This window comes from Anser brachyrhynchus (assembly GCF_964034855.1).
Source record: "Anser brachyrhynchus genome assembly, chromosome: 3".
NCBI lineage: Eukaryota > Metazoa > Chordata > Aves > Anseriformes > Anatidae > Anser > Anser brachyrhynchus.
Genome location: NC_137696.1, coordinates 47165537 through 47183969, shown reverse-complemented (window position 1 = coordinate 47183969; position 18433 = coordinate 47165537). Strand labels below are relative to the sequence as shown.

Sequence of the window (18433 nt, the reverse complement as noted above, 5' to 3'; positions counted from 1 at the left end):
AAGTCATAAACTAGAACAGTTTGTCATAGGATTACGTTTATTTTTTTCACCATTTCCCACCATTACTAGAGATGGAGAACATGACAATTTTCGAGTTGCAAAGCTTGTCTCCCTTCATTGCAAATCATGAAGTTTTCCACCAACTCTGAGTATCTCATTTGCCACTGGAGAGTGCCCTATGGACAGTTTATTGGCTGGCCACTAACCACAAGCTACACACACTGGACATTTCCAGAAGTTTCTAATATGAATTCGGTCTCTCTTCTAATGCATACAGGAGAGGTGAAACCCATCCTAGCCAGTATCAGTTTAATAACAGAAGGATAATCCTTCTATGACTACAACACCGGTTGGTGGTCAAGTGTACTATTTCAAAAAAGAAAAAAATCCAGATGTATTCCAGTTAAATGAAGACTGATGACTAAGCAGCAAAAACATGCAAGAGATCCCTAATAACCAGATTAGATCAGGTGAATAGGTTGCAGGAAGAACAGAGAAGCTTGGAACTTATCTATTTCTAAATCTCTGTGACTCTCTGAAAGGCAAAAAGATCCCTTATAAGAAAAGATCTTCCCTTAATTTTCTTTAGGTATTTCTCTCTAACCTTCCTTCTTGGCAGCTTACCTTTAACAGTTCAGGCAACTTTTCCATTTGATTATAAGGACAGGTAGAAAATGCACACAAGTAACAGGATTTAATAGCTTAAAAAAATCTACTTGGCTAACAAAAATCTTTTTTTTTTTTTTTTTTTAACCACAAGCCACCTACAGTAGGTAAAAAATTCCAGATGTAATAGACAAGTAACCGTAAAAAAATAAGGATATAAAAAAATCGCATGTTACAAAAGTAGATGAACATCTAGATATCCGTAGGTCACAACAGACAGTGATCAGTTGTCAAAATCCCGTTAAAACCACATTAAGCTAAAAAAAATGAGTTAAGTTGAATTTAAAGGCAACAAACAGCAATGCTAATAAAGATGTGTCAACATGTTGACTTTGTTAACAGCATTATATCAGTTCTTATTTTTGCTACAAAAAAACAACAAAACAAAAAAACCAGTTTGTACAAATAAATCACATTATTGCACTGCTGAACCGTATTACTTAGGGAAACTGAGAGACCTGAGGAAGTGGATAGTAATAATACATTGGTAAGGTAGATGAATATTTATCAGTTACAGAAGGTTAACATGCTTACTGTGCATGCATTGGAAAAGTTGTCTATGTGATAAAACTTGAATGTGTGCATGTGTGAGAAAAGAAAACTGAGAAAACTTGATTGCAACTCAAATATAAACCTCAACATATATGTTGGTTAAACAGAAGCAAAGAAGTTTAGGTAAAATAAGTAAAATGTTCCCTTTTCCTGACTCCGGATTTCAAATTACTTGTCTTTTATTTTGCCATTGTAAGAATAAGATGTTAAAATGTAGCTGTGAAATTCTCAAATACATCAAAAATCACATAGTTAATATCATCTTAACTAAGTACAAGCAAATTACATAAGTTGCTTTAATTTTCAGTTCTACTAATATCACAAAGGAAGTAAATAACCTTTCAGACAAGGCATGATACATGTTCATCTTCCTTATTTACCACATAACATTACTAATCAAAACCCAAGGTCAAGACAATGAAAACACAAAACAGGATTTGCAAAAGATCAAATGGAGAATTGTAATTTCTACCATAGGTCAGAAACGTAACTTACTTTTGTTATCTAGCTGAGCCCTGTATTTACTAAACCCTTTTAGCCGTACTCTTTGGCCCAGCAGATCAAGGAACTCCTCAAAAGCTGGTCCTGCCATCTCATTGTTATACATTTCTTCCTCTGTGCTTTGGCCTGCTTTGCAGTAAAGGATACCAATCTTGTGTTGAAAACTCAGCTGGAATAAAAAAGAAAAAAAGAAAGGAAATATTACAGATGCAAATGAAATCAATACTAGAATAAATAAAAAATATTGACACTGTTAACGATGTATGGCAGAAAATATTGAAAAATGAAAACTTAAGTGTTCTGATTTGGGAAATGAAGTCACCATGAAAAACAAACAAACAAACAAACGCCCGCAACATATACAAATCTTGAAAGAAAACTGGACTGACATTATCCAAATAGCTAAAGACAGTATTTGAAGACTTTTGACTTAGTTATCTACAGAAGCACAATCTCTACTGCATGTTATATAGTATGAGGAATTTAACTGGTAATTTTTGTGAACTTGTGTTCTCTCTCAGATTAAAACAAGGTGAGTTTATTTTCCTTTATTTCTACCTTTAAAAATTGATCCAAAGCGATCCCTGTATGTGAACTTCCCGCTCTTTAAACTTTCTAATTACATAACAGCAGCCATTCAGAAAACCTGCTTCTCACAAGACATTGTAAAAACAGTCTCCAAACAATAATTTGTTTTATTGTTCAATAAATCTTTTGTCCACCCCATAAAACAGTCCGTTGTAAAAGTATTATTCCCTATTTTCAAAGGTTTTAAGATGTAAACACAAGCTGTCCAAAGTACAGCATACTTCAATCTAGAAATCTGATTTCAGTTAAGAATTTTCTTAAACAAACTAGACTCTCAACTCTAGGATATTAATATAAAAAGACATGATTATTTCTCAATCAGAGCATTGTCTTGTTTTCTTAGCTTTTTTGTGTACTTAAGGTGACAAACTGGGAACCACCACGTGAATGTATTAGCCCTGTTATTCTTAACTGACAACTATTAGAGCTTCACAAACTGACAGAGACCATCAGTCACACCAGATTCCCTTAACACATTTGTCTATATACATGCTACTCAACTCTCCAGCTGTACAGACTTCTCTTAATCAAACTTTAGGATTAGTGTCTAAAATGTGAAAGACTGTATAAATATAATTCCTATTAGATCAAAGGTGACAAGAACAGTTTGCTTCACGTTAGTCATATGTAACACGGTCAGCTGTGTTAAGTATATTGTAAAACTCCAATTCACAGACATGCTACTGCGCTGATGTTTTATCACAGCAATTTCTAGGAAAATTTGTAAGACAAAGACTGAATCAAGAAAATATACATAAATGAAAGAAAAAAGCGTCAAAGATATAATTCCAAACCTCAAATAATCTTTAATCTTCCTACTTCAATAAATGCTGCATTTCTCCACTTGAAGTGGAGAGCTGAGTATAAATAAGGCAGTTGCCAAGCATCAATTAAAACAAACAAACAAAAATCACTATCCAAATCCTCAACATTCCTGGAGGAGTAAGAGCTTTACTATGATTTTTCTAACCTATTCTTTTGTGTCTTCAAGATGCTACAGCTTTTTAAAGTTCCTTTTCAATGTCTCTAATGAAATTAAAGGTTTAATGGCAACATTGTTGGTTTAATTATTTACCTTCATGCACTACCAACATATAAAAAATCCCTAAGATGTCCAAATTAACGAAGCTTTTTTGAAGGCCACAGACAGAATCACTAGAGGTGCCTGAGTCAGACCCCTAACCTCAGGGAAAGGGCTGGGTTGCTCCCAGCTTGCTCTTGTCATTTCGTTTTGATTGGCATATACAATAGTCATCTGAAATGTTTCCTTGTCTGATCCCCATATTGAAACAGTGCCTGGGGAGAGTTAGGTATCTAATAAAATGTTCCAAATCACACACTGGAAACTATTTATTCAGTGCAAAACTAGCATGAACACTTTGTGGAGGAAGCTGGAAAAACTGCTCTTATAAACTTCAGGTTATAGGAAACAGCACTGTTACTTAACACTTCCAGCAGAAAATTAAAATGATTGTAAGCACATTGCCACCTCTACCCCAGCTCAGTGTCAAATAGCTTAACTTAAACCACAGGGAATTTAAGTTAATTTCCTTGACTTTGCACAAGAACAGAGGAATGGAGAAGTTAAGCGCTAACAGCCATCAACAACAGCGTCAACAACTAACAGTATGAATGAAAGGCAAGTTAGAGAACCACTTAGGCAAAATACTCCATTCAGAAACAGACAGTCACGCTTCTTCAGTCTTTCCAAGGAGATGAGTGATTCTTGAATTAGATCTTAAGTATCAGTATAATTCTAAACAGAAGTGAAGTATACCTCTATTCACCAAACAACCTAGCATTTCCTGGTTAAAACACTGTACTAGGAGACAGTAAAGATGTGATACTGCCCAGCCCATGAAGGAATTAATCCTGCGTTTTCACTTCATGGACAAGTATTGCAAACGCTCAACAATTATGTACAAAGTTGATTCTACCAACACTACTATTCCTAAACAAGACAGCAGGTGCAAACACACTTGCAATAATCTGAACCTCCGACTGTGTGCTAGGAGCACTCACGTCCACAAAATATACAGACTTAAGCAAAGTGACTCAGCTCAGAATCAATGGGGCTTTGCAGAAACAGAAATCAAGGTACCTTTAGAAAGTCAATGCCTAAGACAGCTGTACGTACATGAGGTTTGGGAGCGTCTTATATGGGCCATTAACTGATGTGAAAAATGTCAGAATATTTAAAACAAAGTTGCCAATTACAGAATGGCATTGCATGCTTATACAGGTCTAAGTAAAGAATTTCAGACACGGTTCTGATTTCATGATTTCTAAATTACAAATATTAGACATCAGAAAATGTCTAATTTAGCTACTTGGGTATATAACTTGTATTAAGTGTGCATAGAAGTCCCTCCAGACTCAAACTGACCATGTTTAGTCAGAATTACTTACTACTGAATCCTGGCATCTTGTCTTCTTGTACAGTATAGATTCTTTATTGTGTAACAACAACAAATTGATGACTTACAACATGTGAAGACTTCAGAGTTTTTCTGGCAAGGAACCTCAATAGCAACTAAATATCCCTGCATTCAAAGTTCCTATTTTCTTTGCGCTTTTTGTAAACTTTGCTCTAGAGAAAAGCAAGCATTCCCAAAGGGATGTGAAAAAAACAAACAAAACCATCAAAAACCATATACAATAAACCATTAGCAGAAATATGGAGGGGAATCTGGGGGGGGAATTGGAGAAAAAAATCCTGTCTATATTGTAGATAAATTGTTGACTTTTCCTGTAAATTTAGAGTCAAACCTAATGCTGATCATCATATACCAGAATAACTTGGAATTACTTACATTCTCAAATTAGGTCAACCATCCAATGTCCATCTATTTTCTACTGTCATTTTAGGGACAGAGTTTTAGCCACATGTTTCTTCTACAACCCACAATAGATTTCACTGAGAACTACTCATTTCTTTCTCTACATGTTTCACAGAACTGAAACAGTTTTCAGTTTGCTGAAGAACTATTCAAATATTTAATACAGTTTTATTGAAAATGGTTATTCTGGTAATAGTATTAATCCTCTAGATCACAATTCATATTTTTAAATTCATGACATTTCAGCCACTTGTCACTTTCGGCTACCACGCGTAACTCTTTTTATATTTGGTTGATTAAAAAACTGAAGGCATGAAGTACATAAGAGGATTAAAAACATAAATGGATCTCATGCCACTTCTATGCACAGCTTTCTCTCTATATTCAAGTAATTATCTCACAATAAGCAGTATGTAAGATATATTAATACTACATTTTGCTTGGTGACAGCCCATTTCATAACAAGTTTGAATTTTTCAGAACCGAGCACACAGAATAAAATTCAGTGCTATGTACTGCTGTTTCTCAAAATTAAGAGTTTTTTTTAAGAGTTTTAAGAGTTAATGATTAAAAATATATTGGTTGGTTCAGTGGACAATCTCCATTTCCAATTCTGGGGAAATGCTTAATGAGTTTTGGGAAATATTCCACTGAGGTCAAATAAAGATGTACTCTACGCTGCCTAGAACATCCAACCCCTCTAAGTAGTAATTATTATTTATTACATGAACCTAAACTTACTATGGAGCTCAGACACGAAAGACAGAGAGCAACAGGAAATTAGGAACTCTTATATTCAGAGGAGAGTGCTAATGATTTCCTTTTATTGTTTTACAAGAAACACTGAAAAACACAGGAAAAAATGAGGACATTGGACAAAATTAATTTCCAATTAAAAGTTCTCCAGTGAACAAAAGTAGTAAAACATACATACAAAACTAGCTTAATATTCCACCCCCAAAAAAAGAAATTCTCTTCCTCTGTCTACCTCTGCTTTGTTTTAAGCAATTGTTACAGTCACAGGAGAAGACAATTCTGGTAGACACCAATACGTTTCACACAATCGCTACATTTGAAACTGAATAAGCATTAAAAAAAATAGTTATATCACCATTATAATCAACTGTATTCATCAGCTGCTTCAACTTCAACAGACAGATATTGACTTTTGCATTGAAAACGCAATCTTTACTTTAAATGAACATAAAGCATGGTTTCTAAAATTGAACTAAAAGCCTTCATAAACCTGTCCTTCCAAATTATTCAGAAGCTTTGAATTTACTTATTAGTTTTTAATGAAGCAGATTCACTTTATCAAACCCAATAAACTTTATCATTTTTCTCTCCAAATTTAAAGCATATAAATATTTCATTGCTGGTGCAGTTAATTCATTACATAGTCTCAATCACAATTTCAGTTGTCTGAACCCAGAAGCATTCTATTCTACTAAAACTACTGCAAGTTAATCAGAAAATTAGTGTTTAAAAAAAACACAACACAAAAATGCAGAGATTTAGATGCGGAGACTTAATACATCATATCCTTTTTCCACCTTACCTGGAAGCAGTATTAATAAAATATATTAGATGTGTTTTCATTTGGATTCAACATTTGTACATAGTAAAGGACAAAAAAGACTGTGGACTATTAAAAGTTTAGTCATAATCTTTCTCCCACTCACAGGTATAAAGAGAATCACTATAGTCTTAATCATTTTTCTTAAGCTGCAATATATTTAAAAAACAATTTGCTTAGAAATTCAAATCTCATTTTGTCTATGAAAACACACTCTGAGTAAATAATGGCAAAATCAAGAAAGTGATTAATTTGCATTAGAGATCCATGTTTTTCAATATTACCTTCATAATATTTAAGATTCCCCCCTCCCAAAAAATGAAAAAAATAATTATTCCTTAAATAAAAGTCATATCCTACATACCCCTTGTTCATCCAATTTAAGCAGCTGTTCAGGTACTTTGGGTGAGTTGGAAGCCTGCCTCAGGCACTGAATGCTCAGTTCTGGTATTACATATTCTAGTACCTCTTTGAGAGGCAGACCTCTTGCTGTGCCATGCCTTGCAGTGGATGGTATAGCATCTTCTAAAATTGCTCCTCTAAGCGTAGTAAGCTGCAATAAAGGTATAAAACATTTTTAATTCTAATACTACAAAGACTTAAAGATATTCAGGTTTTATAAAAAGCACTGAAGAAAGAGTAGGAAGAAAGACATCCATATTTTCAATTTTTTAAACCAGTAAAAAAGATTACAAAATGACTTTTAAAAAGGAAGCAGGCTCTTATTGTCTCAGTGACATATTTGTGGCCAACAGGACTAAGGAAGTGATTGTCTTTTTGTATGTGACACTGGCGAGACCACACCTCAAATACTGTGTTCAGTTTTGGGCCTTCCACTACAAGAAAATAGAGTTGTTTGAGTGTGTGCAGAGAAAAGCAATGAAGTTGGTGAAGGGATTAGAAAAACAGACTTATGAAGAGTGACTAAGGTCATTCAGTCTAAAGAAAAGGAGGCTGAGGGGGAGACCACATCACTGTCTACAACTAACAGAAAGAAGGCTCTAGCAAGGAGGGTGTCAGTCTCTTTTCTTAGGTGACAAGCGATAGGACATGAGGAAACAATCTCAAGTTGCACCCGTGTGGGTTTATACTGGATATTAGGAAGAATTCCTTTACAAAGAAGTTGATTAAGCATTGAAACGGGATCTCTGGAGATATCTAAGATACATGAAGATGTGGCACTAAGGGACACACTTTAGTGATGGGACTCAGTAGGTCAGGTTGATGGTTGGACTTAGTGATCTTGAGGTCTTTTTCGAACCTCGATGACTCTATGTTTCTAAGTTTTTTGTTTAAAGAAATTCATTGATGATCTTATTAACTTATTCCAATTCCTAAGATTTTTTTTCAAAAAAAGAAAAAAATTTCAAAACAGCAGAAAAACTAAAAATTATTAATTTTAATGCCATACTACCCTAGAAAACACAGTAGTTGAATGTGAGGTTGGACAGGTGAGGAAAGCTACAACTAATGGCACCTTCATTTACCTTAACTACCTGTTTTTTAAACCACTCTGCTTTATCGCCATTGGATTTTGCAAAAAGGGATGTTTCTTAGTAGTGAGTCAGCTAAATCACCACTCTCCTCACACAGAGAGGCCTCTTTTTAATGGCAATGAAGGAAAAACCTAGCCTAAAAAATCTTTCTACATCTGTTTGTAAAAGCACATGAGCTAAGAGGCATCAGGAACACTTCCCTGTGTTCTAATAGCAATAAAAAGCAACAGTCCTAAGGACAGTTAACATTGTGTCATTGTGTATTTTTATACAAATCAAATCTAGTTGCTGTCATAAACAAGAAATTACTTTTGCAACAGACACTAATTGGCTTGAAATAAAAATGAAGAGAAATGCCGTTCTACAACAACCACAAAAGCTATTCTGCCAGATAAATAAAAATAATTGTCTTATTAACATATTAATAGAGTAGAATAAAAAAATTAGTTGGAAGAGACCTACAAAGATTGAGTACAACTGCCTGACCGCTTCAGGGCTAAGCAAAAGTTAAAGCATATTGATGAGGGCATTATCCAAACACCTCTTGAACACTGACAGGCATGGGGCATCAACCACCTTGCTAGGAAGCCTGTTCCAGTGTTTGACCACCGTTAAGATAAGGAAATTTTTCCTAATATCTAAGTCTGAAACACCCTAGTGCAGCTTTGTGCCATTCCCTTGCATCCTATCATTGGTTACCAGGGGGAAGACTTTGGCACTTCTCCATTTCCCTTCTGCAGGGACTTGAAATATTCCTTCCACAAATATAAAGTGTATAAAAACATTTATCTGAGAAGAAAGCTTCTAAGAAAGTAGTCTGAAACAGAATACAAAAAAGTACACTTAAGTTGTAGTATAAGCTTTCATATTTTTCCCCTCTCATTTTCCGTACATTTCTTTTCTTAATCTTCTATTCCTACAATTAGAACCATAACATCTAGCAGCTTGATCAAAACTTATCTTCAGTTTAGTTCTTATTATCTGTTTCTATGTTTAAGTCTTGGAGATATGTAATTTCAGCCAACTTACCTCCTTTTGGATGCCTGTTCAAAAAGAAAAAAAAAATTTACATAGCAGGGAAGAGCAAAACTTTGTTCCAGGCAAACATCCCTTTCCCATTAACAGATTTATTTTCCAAGTTAGCAACCTATCCCCAGACAAACAACCAGTATTCTAAGTTAACATTCCAATTCCTTTGCAGAATTACTGAAAGAATATTACCTCACTTGTCCTGAAAACTATCCGATAGTTGAACTGAGATCCTTCTTTTTCCTTAGCATCTTCAACCTTCTCCCTCCGGATGCTGACTGCTACAGGTCCAAGATTTTCATCTATTCCAAAGTAATTCTGATGTTCTTTTGCATAAAAGTGAATGAAGAATAAAAAAGCATAATGAAACACGAGTCTCCTAGGAAGTGTTCAAATTCCATTTAAAAATAATTGTAGCAACAAAAAATATTATTTACTATTAAATTATTATACACTAAAGCTGCATTTCTGAGGGACTTTGACAACCTAAGAAAATGGACTGACAAAAGCCTCATGAAGGCCAGCATAGAACTGCACCTGAGACAGAGAAACACATGAAACAGCACAGGCTGGGGACAAACTCTCTCTAATTGCAGCACCCCACTTCCTGATGGAGGGTTACAGAGAAGGCAGAGCCAGACTCTTCTCCAAGATACAGAGAGAAAGGACAAGATGCCACGGTCATAAGATGCAGCCCCTCACTGAGGAGAATCAAACACAGGAGCAGGTTGCCAGAGAGTTTGTGAATTTTCCATCCTTGGTCAGAAGCTAGAGGGAAAAGGTTCTGAACAGGCTGTGCAGAACCTACCTGTAAAGTTAGCTTTAAACATGGAATTGGACTGGACGATCTCCAGAAACTTCCTCCAATCTGGTTAATGCTATAATTCCATGTTTTAAATAGCAATGAAGTAACAGACCTGCTCACCACCTACTTTCCTCCCCTCCTTCCCCACCTCCGGCATTCTACCTGCATGGATTGTCTCCTACTTCTAGTGTTAAAATAAAACTTGGAACCTTAATGGGCAAATGGAACAGGATTTTACAGACCATAACAATATTAATTTGTGCGTGTTTGTGTATTGAGAGTGATAATCAGAGGTCAAATGCTTTCAACATTAAAGCTTCCCAACAGCTGCACATTCAGGCTTTGACAAGGGGTAAACATCTCAGTTAAGGTTTCTACAGCCTTACATTTTGATGTAAATATAGAAAACGGTATTCCACAGTTACTAGATTTTTTGGCAGCTATATTACTGAGCAGAAAAATGCAAGCTTGGCAGATGTCTGCTAACTTCCTGTACAACATAAGAGATACAAAACTAAAGATGTTATGAACATATATTAATAAAAATTATAAAATAGTTTCAAGAATGGGAATTGCAGAAACTGAAGTAAATTTGAAAATAACACTAGTACTGATATTGCAGGATGTGGAGAAAACATTTTTAATTCAAGGTTGGTGCTTTATTCGCTGCTTTTTAATATCAAACTATAAACTCATGAAGGTCTGTTGAATTTACTCATTGATTCAAAAGTGTCTACTGGAGATAAAAGAGGAAAATAAGTTCTGTTTTCAAGCTGTTCGAAGAGAGGCAGTAAAATACTCCCGTTTTTTACTTCTTCATTTTGAGGAATAGTTGCCAACTTTCATTCTAATCAAAAGGTTTTACCTTTTACCTATACAAGACTGAGTTAACATAAAAACTTGGTAAGCCTGTACATTTCTTTTAGGTCATTATTGCAGTTTGATATCAGCACACAGATATGATAACATTAAGAAATAGTTGCAAGCATTCCACAAATAAAAAGCACAGTAATAACAGTCAAGTCTTGAGGTATTATGAGGATAAATCACACAAGAGGAAAAGGATTCATGATGACATTTCAACATTTCAATTATCCTTAAAAAAAAATCACAATTTTTTCCCTCTTCTCATCCCATTCTATCCCACAAAAAATGTAGTTCACCAAAGGACACCATTAATAAATCAAAACCAAAAGATAAAATATTTTAGCTTTTGCAAACCTTAACTGGAAACTGAGAATATATTTTCCATAAACTTTAACATATTTTACATCAGTCTTGTTGGATTTGATTTTAACAATAGTTACAAAGCTTATAAATATGCAGTATAAAACTAGAGCTCATTTCAGAAGACTGAATTCCAAATCTCTCATTTCTTGAAAGGGAATGGAATAATTAGTGCTACACATGGCAGGGTGTTTCTTCCATGCATCTTAAAACAGAAATAAAACTTGTATGCTGACAAGTGCCAATTACAAAACTGTGAACTAAATCAAATATGCAGAAAGTTGTTTCTCTTTCACAGATATCTTGTTAAAGGCAAAGAAAATCAGTAGCATTGCATGTGTCTCTATATACAAGTGACTATTGTTTGCTAAATTTTCATTTCATCCTTCCACAATTATTTTGCTAAATTCAACTGTGCTATTAAATCTACAATTCAATGAACAGTCAGCAAGAAGAGCTCACTGTCATGGAATAGCATCAAGTAAGACTCAGTATGCATATAAATGTCACTTTTTCTTACACAGGAGATCAGCACAGCAGCAAGACATTTTGTTGCCTAAGGCAAAATGCCTGTTTTATTTCCTCTACCCACAATAAACTTTGCTTAGGTAAAAACTATGTTCAGCTGGAAGTAATCTTGAGATTCCCAAAAGCCCGATCCCTTCAGATAACAGATACTGAAAATTGAGTTTTTGCTCTGTTTGCCTTGACTTGCTCACTATCACTCCTAAAGAGTTTCTCCAATACAGATTTCTCTTGGGTAGCTTCTGTTAACAGCTCTATAAAAAAAATATGTGGAACAGGGCATGGCTTACAGATAGCTGTAAAGGTAAGAGGGTAACAGCTTATTACTGAATATTAAATGCATCACAATATTTACTCCTGAAGAATGCTACCTACAGAACAATTAACGAGGACAATAACAATTTACATTCCAAGTATTATACTATGTGGGATAAAACTCTCAGATACTATTCCTTAAGTTTTTAAGGCTATTCTAACATAAGCATACTTTACTTTAGTCAAGAGATCATATGTGCCTAACACAAGAACAGAAGTTAATTAGAGCTAATTACATTTGCATCAACTTTCCAGAAAGGTCATTAATTTTATTTAAAGCATATTTAAAGTGGTTTCTCTTTGTATTTTCTTTCTCTCTCCAGGGGGATTTTTCTTCACACACAAAAAATATGGTCGGCCTTTTGGAATCTGTAACTCCCACCCCACCACCATCATAAAAGCATTTGACAAACTAGTCCTCTTTTATTTGGCTTAATCCTCATCAGTCATTTCCATCTATGCCAATTCTCTCTTCTCTATCCCTTAAAAAGCACACCACCCTTTTCTCAGAAATTTCCCTTCATTCTCTTCCACTCTTGACTCCCTCAACATTTTTTGACCCTTTGCAACCTAACTTAAAGTCATTTTGTACCTTTGAATTTACTGCCCATACTTGCTTAGCTACGGGGCTTTCTCTTCCTTCTACATCACAGATCCAGATTCTTTCTTCCTTCTCTTTTAAATGCATTGTGGTTTTTTTTTTTGTTTTGTTTTGTTTTTTTGTTTTTTTTTTTTTTTGTTTTTTTTTTACAGGATATATGTTCTAGGTTTCTATCATATTGTGAAACTGTACTGGACCCTATTTCAAGTCCCTTGTGAAGGGTCACAGGAGGAAGGAGCACAGCACAGTGCTCATTTCTTGCTGTTGAAATAGAGTTAGAAGGCAAAGTAAGTATGGTTTCAGGAAGGCTCAGGCAGTAGCCAACAATCTTTTTAAGGACAGAAGCATTTCTTTCTTTTAATACCAGCGAAAAGATTGAGCTACAACTCATAATATGGAAAGGCTAGAGAGGTAGTTTGGGGTTCTCTGTCCCACAAAAACAGGGATTGCACACACACACACACAGGATGCAGTCCTGAATACAAAGTAGGTCGGTCTAAGAGGAAATCTCTTATCTGAATAACAATTCAAGCCAAGTTAGTTTCTCAGTTCAGAAGGGTACCCTGCTGTTTAGCAGCTTGAACATATCCAAAAAGAACAGGATAAAAGGCTACGAGAAAAATCACAGAACAACCTTATTTAGGCTCAAAAACTAAGTATCATCAAAAGCTCTCTGTTTAATGGGTATGCATACGTGCATACATACATGTGTACAGTATGAAAGGCCCCAAAGACACAAGATAACAGTGGAATCTAGAAGGCAATGAGGAGCCTCAATAATAAAACCTCCTCTTTTGGAAACACCTTTTAAGAAATATTGATTTCCACTCCAAGTATCAGTATTTCCAATACATTTGCTGGATAGAAGTGTCAACTTTTCCTCCTGCCCTCCAAGAAAGTTTGGTACAGAGAAGTTAATTTACCTACTGATCTAAATGAAACCACACTTAGTTAACTTAGACAAATACTGTTTAGCTTTATAAATAACCCACTGGTTGCTGATTCTTGCTCTCCCAGAGGGATATTAGGAGGCTTAATTTTAGTAAAGAGTTTCAAGATCCTCAGTAATACTTAGGTACTCCTACAGAGAAGAAAAAAATTAATAAGCAAGAAAAAATCTAATGCACTCACACCTCAAATCAGCTGCATTACAAAAACTTACCTTTTCCGTAGAAGAACTTGCGGTAATAGTACGCTCCAAGATCAATATGTTCTATGATGTAACGCTTCACTTTCTCTCTGTGAATTGACTGGTTTTCTCTTGGTACTTCCAGTACTGAAACACCAGCATTTGTGCAATGAGAACTCAGAGAGGATTCAAAAGAACAACTTTCACCTGAAGAAAAAGATGCTGAATTTGCCCTGGAAAGTGCAATCCGTCTATCTCCTTCTCCACCAGTTTCATTCCTGAAGTAAGGGCAGCTCAGTACTAAGTCATTGCTTTTCCCATCACCCTCATCAGCATCTAAATTCTCTTTTGAATTGAGATCCTCTTTGCTTCCCAAAGGCGATTCACAGTTTCCTGTTTGGCCTGCTGGCATCTGAGTTTGTGATGCAGCTGAAGCCCCAGTGGTTATATTTTTTCTTTTTCCCACGTTTACTCTGGTAGCCATTGCTTCATTGATGTTAAACAAAACGCTCTGAACATCATAATGTGCAAAACACTTCTGACAGTTCCAAGAACGCACGTTTCTGTCGAGTCTATCATCCAGATCAGACGAAAATTTAAAGGTTTCATGCTCACTTTTAACTGTTCGCAATTTTCTAAATAGAGATGTTTCTACTGTTTCTGATTTTAGTCTCCTCTTAAAAGATTTCTCCCTGTCTCGACCAATAAGCAGCGCACTATCCATATAATCCAAACCAGAAATCCTGACAAATTCTCCCCTGGAAATCTGTGCAGCAGCATGCAGACTTGGAGAAATGGTAGGATCACAGTGGAAAAACTCAGAAAATCCAAATGGAGCAAGGGTTTTATGTTCGAAGTTTTCTACTCTGTATCCTCTTAGCATTGCAAAAAAGTTTTCTCCAGACAAGCCTTGTCTATCAATTGAAGAAGTACTTCCATACTCTCGATGAAGGGCTGCTCCAGTATTTGGGTTAACAGCATTCTGGTCTAACACATCTTCAGCATCAATATCACTTATCGTCACATCACTGTTGCTTCTTTGCCTAATGGGATGAAGTCCCCTTTGAGGAGAATGAACAAACAGATCTCCAATAGAATATTTTCCCTCTGCAAATTCCAGTTCTAGTTCTTCTTGCTGCCCTTCAGTTTGGTCATTTTGTCCATTTGGATGTACTGATCCAACACTCTCGTAACTAGCTGGAGATCTGCTTTCCCAAGCAGCTTTACTCAACTCCTTAGAGCAATCCTTTTTAGGCGGCCATTCAGATACCCTTGCTCGAACACCCATTTTAGGCACAGCTGGTGTACCATTTGATTGATTATTTTCAGCTTTGCTAGATACATTTGAAGAAACAGGAGGACCCATGCTACCATTCAAAGCTTTAAGCTTTCTTGCAAAATAATCATCAGATTGCATGCTTCTTGAAGACTCCCTGAACTTTGAGGAAGTTCTGCTAATTTTGTGCTTATCTTCTTGCAAAGACCTTTGATCACTCATGTCCAGTCAGGGGGAGGGGAACCACTAGTGTTACATAAACTTACTGTTAGCTTTATTATTACATTGTTTTTTTTTACGGACCAGTAAACTGCAGTATAAATATACAGTTACTGTCTTCCCAGAAGAAGCAGAACCCTCAGTGTACCATTTTTGTACAACTCCTGGCAGGAGACCGATCTTAAAACATTTCCTTCAGTTCAGATGCATTCAGTTCAGTGTTAATCCAGGCAAATTTCTGTTATCTGTTTGTAAAAGAAAAAAAATAAAGAAGCGTATTAAAATGTTTATAGTCAACAATGGTAAGCTTTCAGTGTTGCTTGTATATACACAATGCCCCATGAAATTGGAAACAACAAGACTTGCTTTCTGTGGTCTTATATTCCTTGCCTCCTAAACCCCAGCAAATGCAAAAATCCCAGTTTTATCCCAGTTTCCCATATGATCCCCACAGGATGTAGTTTGGACCTACATATCTGCTCATGGGCCAACCAGTACATGCACAATGAACAGCAGACCAGGTTCTGCCAAACCTAATAGACATAGACATTTTTTCCCCTCCCAATCCTGACAGCAACTTTGATGCCTATTCTTTATCTAATATCACTGTTTGTTATTGTTGTTTTTTACATAACATGAAAGAAGAACACAGCCATCTCAGACATCTTTTTCAAGCTTGCTTGAAACAGACTAACACATATAGGAGCTACTGGGGCAAGACTGCTGAATAATGTAAGCAAAATATATGAAATATGGCCTTAGATAAAGAAAAATATCCCATATAAAAGAACATTTTAAGGATTAGTAAACTCTCTGGAGTGAATAAATGTATTTTTTTCCTTCCCAAAGAGAGATTTCCTTACATTCCTTTATTTATGCTGTAGAAAAGTTAGAATTGCTTCTGTTACATTATATTCCTCTGGCTGACAATTTAGACTGTTAATGCAGCTACTGTAGTAGAGAATGTCTGCTGCCTTCCACAAATAAGAAAAGAGAATAGGCCTATTGATAAGTGTTAAGTCACTTACAACTTTGGAATTACTAGGACATAAATATATATATTTTTTTCAAACGACTATAATGGTGTTAAGGATGACCATGATTCATGCTGTGAAGATTGATTTGCAGGCAGAACCCATGCTTTAACCCATTACATAAAACTATACTAAAATATTTATTCCTCTGAACAAAAGTGGCAACATAATGATCTTTTAAGATGCTGCATATAAGCATAATATGCATTTATGAGAGTTAAAGAAGTCAGGTTGAATTAGACTGAAACATGAATTCTCCCCTTATTTCGGTGAAGATAGGAGATGGTAAGAAGAACTCAGAAAAATTTTTCTTTCCCCCTTACGTTTAATGCCACAAAAAAAATCTCAAAAAAAAAAAAGTGAGGCAGGGAGACAAATTGAAATTTGACAGAGTAGTTTTTCTGCTTGACAGGAAAAAGAAAAAAAAATCCACAGAAAGGTGTGCTTGATACAGTAAACTTGAAGATTCTTCTAGTGAAAGAGGTTAAAAACCAAGCTAGAGTTACAGTAGCACCATGAATACCAGGGTTTCTATGTGACTCTTACCAGAAACAGGTAACAATAATGACAACAACATATCATAGCTTACTGTCACTACACAGACATTCCTCAATACTCATGCTCAATGGCCAATGATGTCAATTAAAATAAGTTTTTGGTTCCTCATAGGACTCAACTCAAAAAAATGTTTAAACAACTAAAGTTCAGAAAAAACAATCTTTCAGAAGTAGCAGGTAGGATTTTTAAATACAGACTTATGAAAATATAACAAAAAGGAAAATACCAATAAATACTTTTAACATTTTTGTGGCACAAGTAATATTACAGAGCTAAAATAAAAGAAAGCTTCTATGGGATTCACATGAACAGTTGACAGCAATTTTTTAAACATTTCTGAAGTTTTTTTTATATGAACAGTAACATTTTTACATAATTCAACTTTACCAGGTAAGAACACTGAAGGATGACCAAGCTATTCCAGAATCCAATTTATCATTCTGCGAGAACATGAAGTAGTGAAAATGAAGAGATCAATTTCACATATCAGGAAAAATATTTAGCTTCTTAAGGAAGATTAATACTTTTTTTTTTTAAATTACAGTAAATTACATCTAGCCTTCTTGCCTTCACCTACACAAAATCATTCATAGAAGTCATTACTCTGTGCAACTTTTTTTTTTTAAAAACAAATTCTTACGAAATGAGAAAATACGTGGAAGGCCATAAAAGGCTATCCTGCAAAAATTCCTCTTTTTTTTTTTTTAGCATTAACCCTTTTTCTGTCATAAACACTTGTGCAAAAGCAGTGATTTGGGCCAGGAATATAATCCAGGTTGAAATTAAATCGGATATGACATGGTGGGAGGCAAAAAAAGAAAGAACAACAAATAAACACTACCACCCCATTTACTTCCAATCCAAATCCATCACGTGATTTACTATTTAGCCTCACAAACTGCTGTATTTGTACATAGCAGGAGAGAACCTGAAGGCAACAGGAAAGCAAAACTTCTTTTTTCCAGTGGTGTTACCTTAAATATTTTGTGAAGTATGGCCTGAATATTTTAAAACAAAGTACAATGTAAGAAGTACCACGTAAAGAAAGAATTATTCTTTGCTATGTAAAGCTGGTGTGACAGAAGACCAAAGTAACATCTGTTTTAGAATTCTAGATTGACAATTTATTAGAAATAATATTTGAAGAAGTAGTGATACAATGTATTTAAGTTATACTAGTAAACTTTTTTTTTTTTTACATCAGAAGTTGACCTAATTGACAAAATCTGCCTGTTCTTAATTTAAAACGTATGCACTTTAGTACTGACCGTTCCTATAAATTCCTGTAAGTCAGTACAGCAGCATGCTTTGGTTGACAGCTGACCTACGCTATTGGACAGCACTACATTCTGTACTTTTTGATCTTTTTAATGTTTTTCTCTCTCCATAAGAATTTACCCAGTCACAAACATTCACCTATAGATGGTGATACTATGTTATAAACTGATTTTGTTTGCCAAGTTTAATAAACTATTACTTCCACAAAGAATGCTGTC

General features: G+C 35.2%; 1 protein-coding gene across 5 annotated transcripts in view; it reads right to left on the bottom strand.

Moving 5' to 3' along the window:
* The window catches only part of SIPA1L2 (signal induced proliferation associated 1 like 2), a 138749-nt gene that overhangs the window by 66644 nt on the left and 53672 nt on the right, over positions 1-18433 (bottom strand). For all 5 annotated transcript variants that reach the window (XM_080584376.1, XM_080584378.1, XM_080584375.1 and 2 more), the window contains exons 3-6: positions 13884-15590; positions 9441-9574; positions 7088-7276; positions 1714-1888 (exon numbers count right to left, since the gene is read on the bottom strand). In XM_080584376.1, coding sequence (XP_080440502.1) covers positions 1714-1888; positions 7088-7276; positions 9441-9574; positions 13884-15348 — 1963 coding nt within the window. In that variant the 5' untranslated portion in view covers positions 15349-15590. The remainder of the gene's footprint in view (positions 1-1713; positions 1889-7087; positions 7277-9440; positions 9575-13883; positions 15591-18433) is intronic.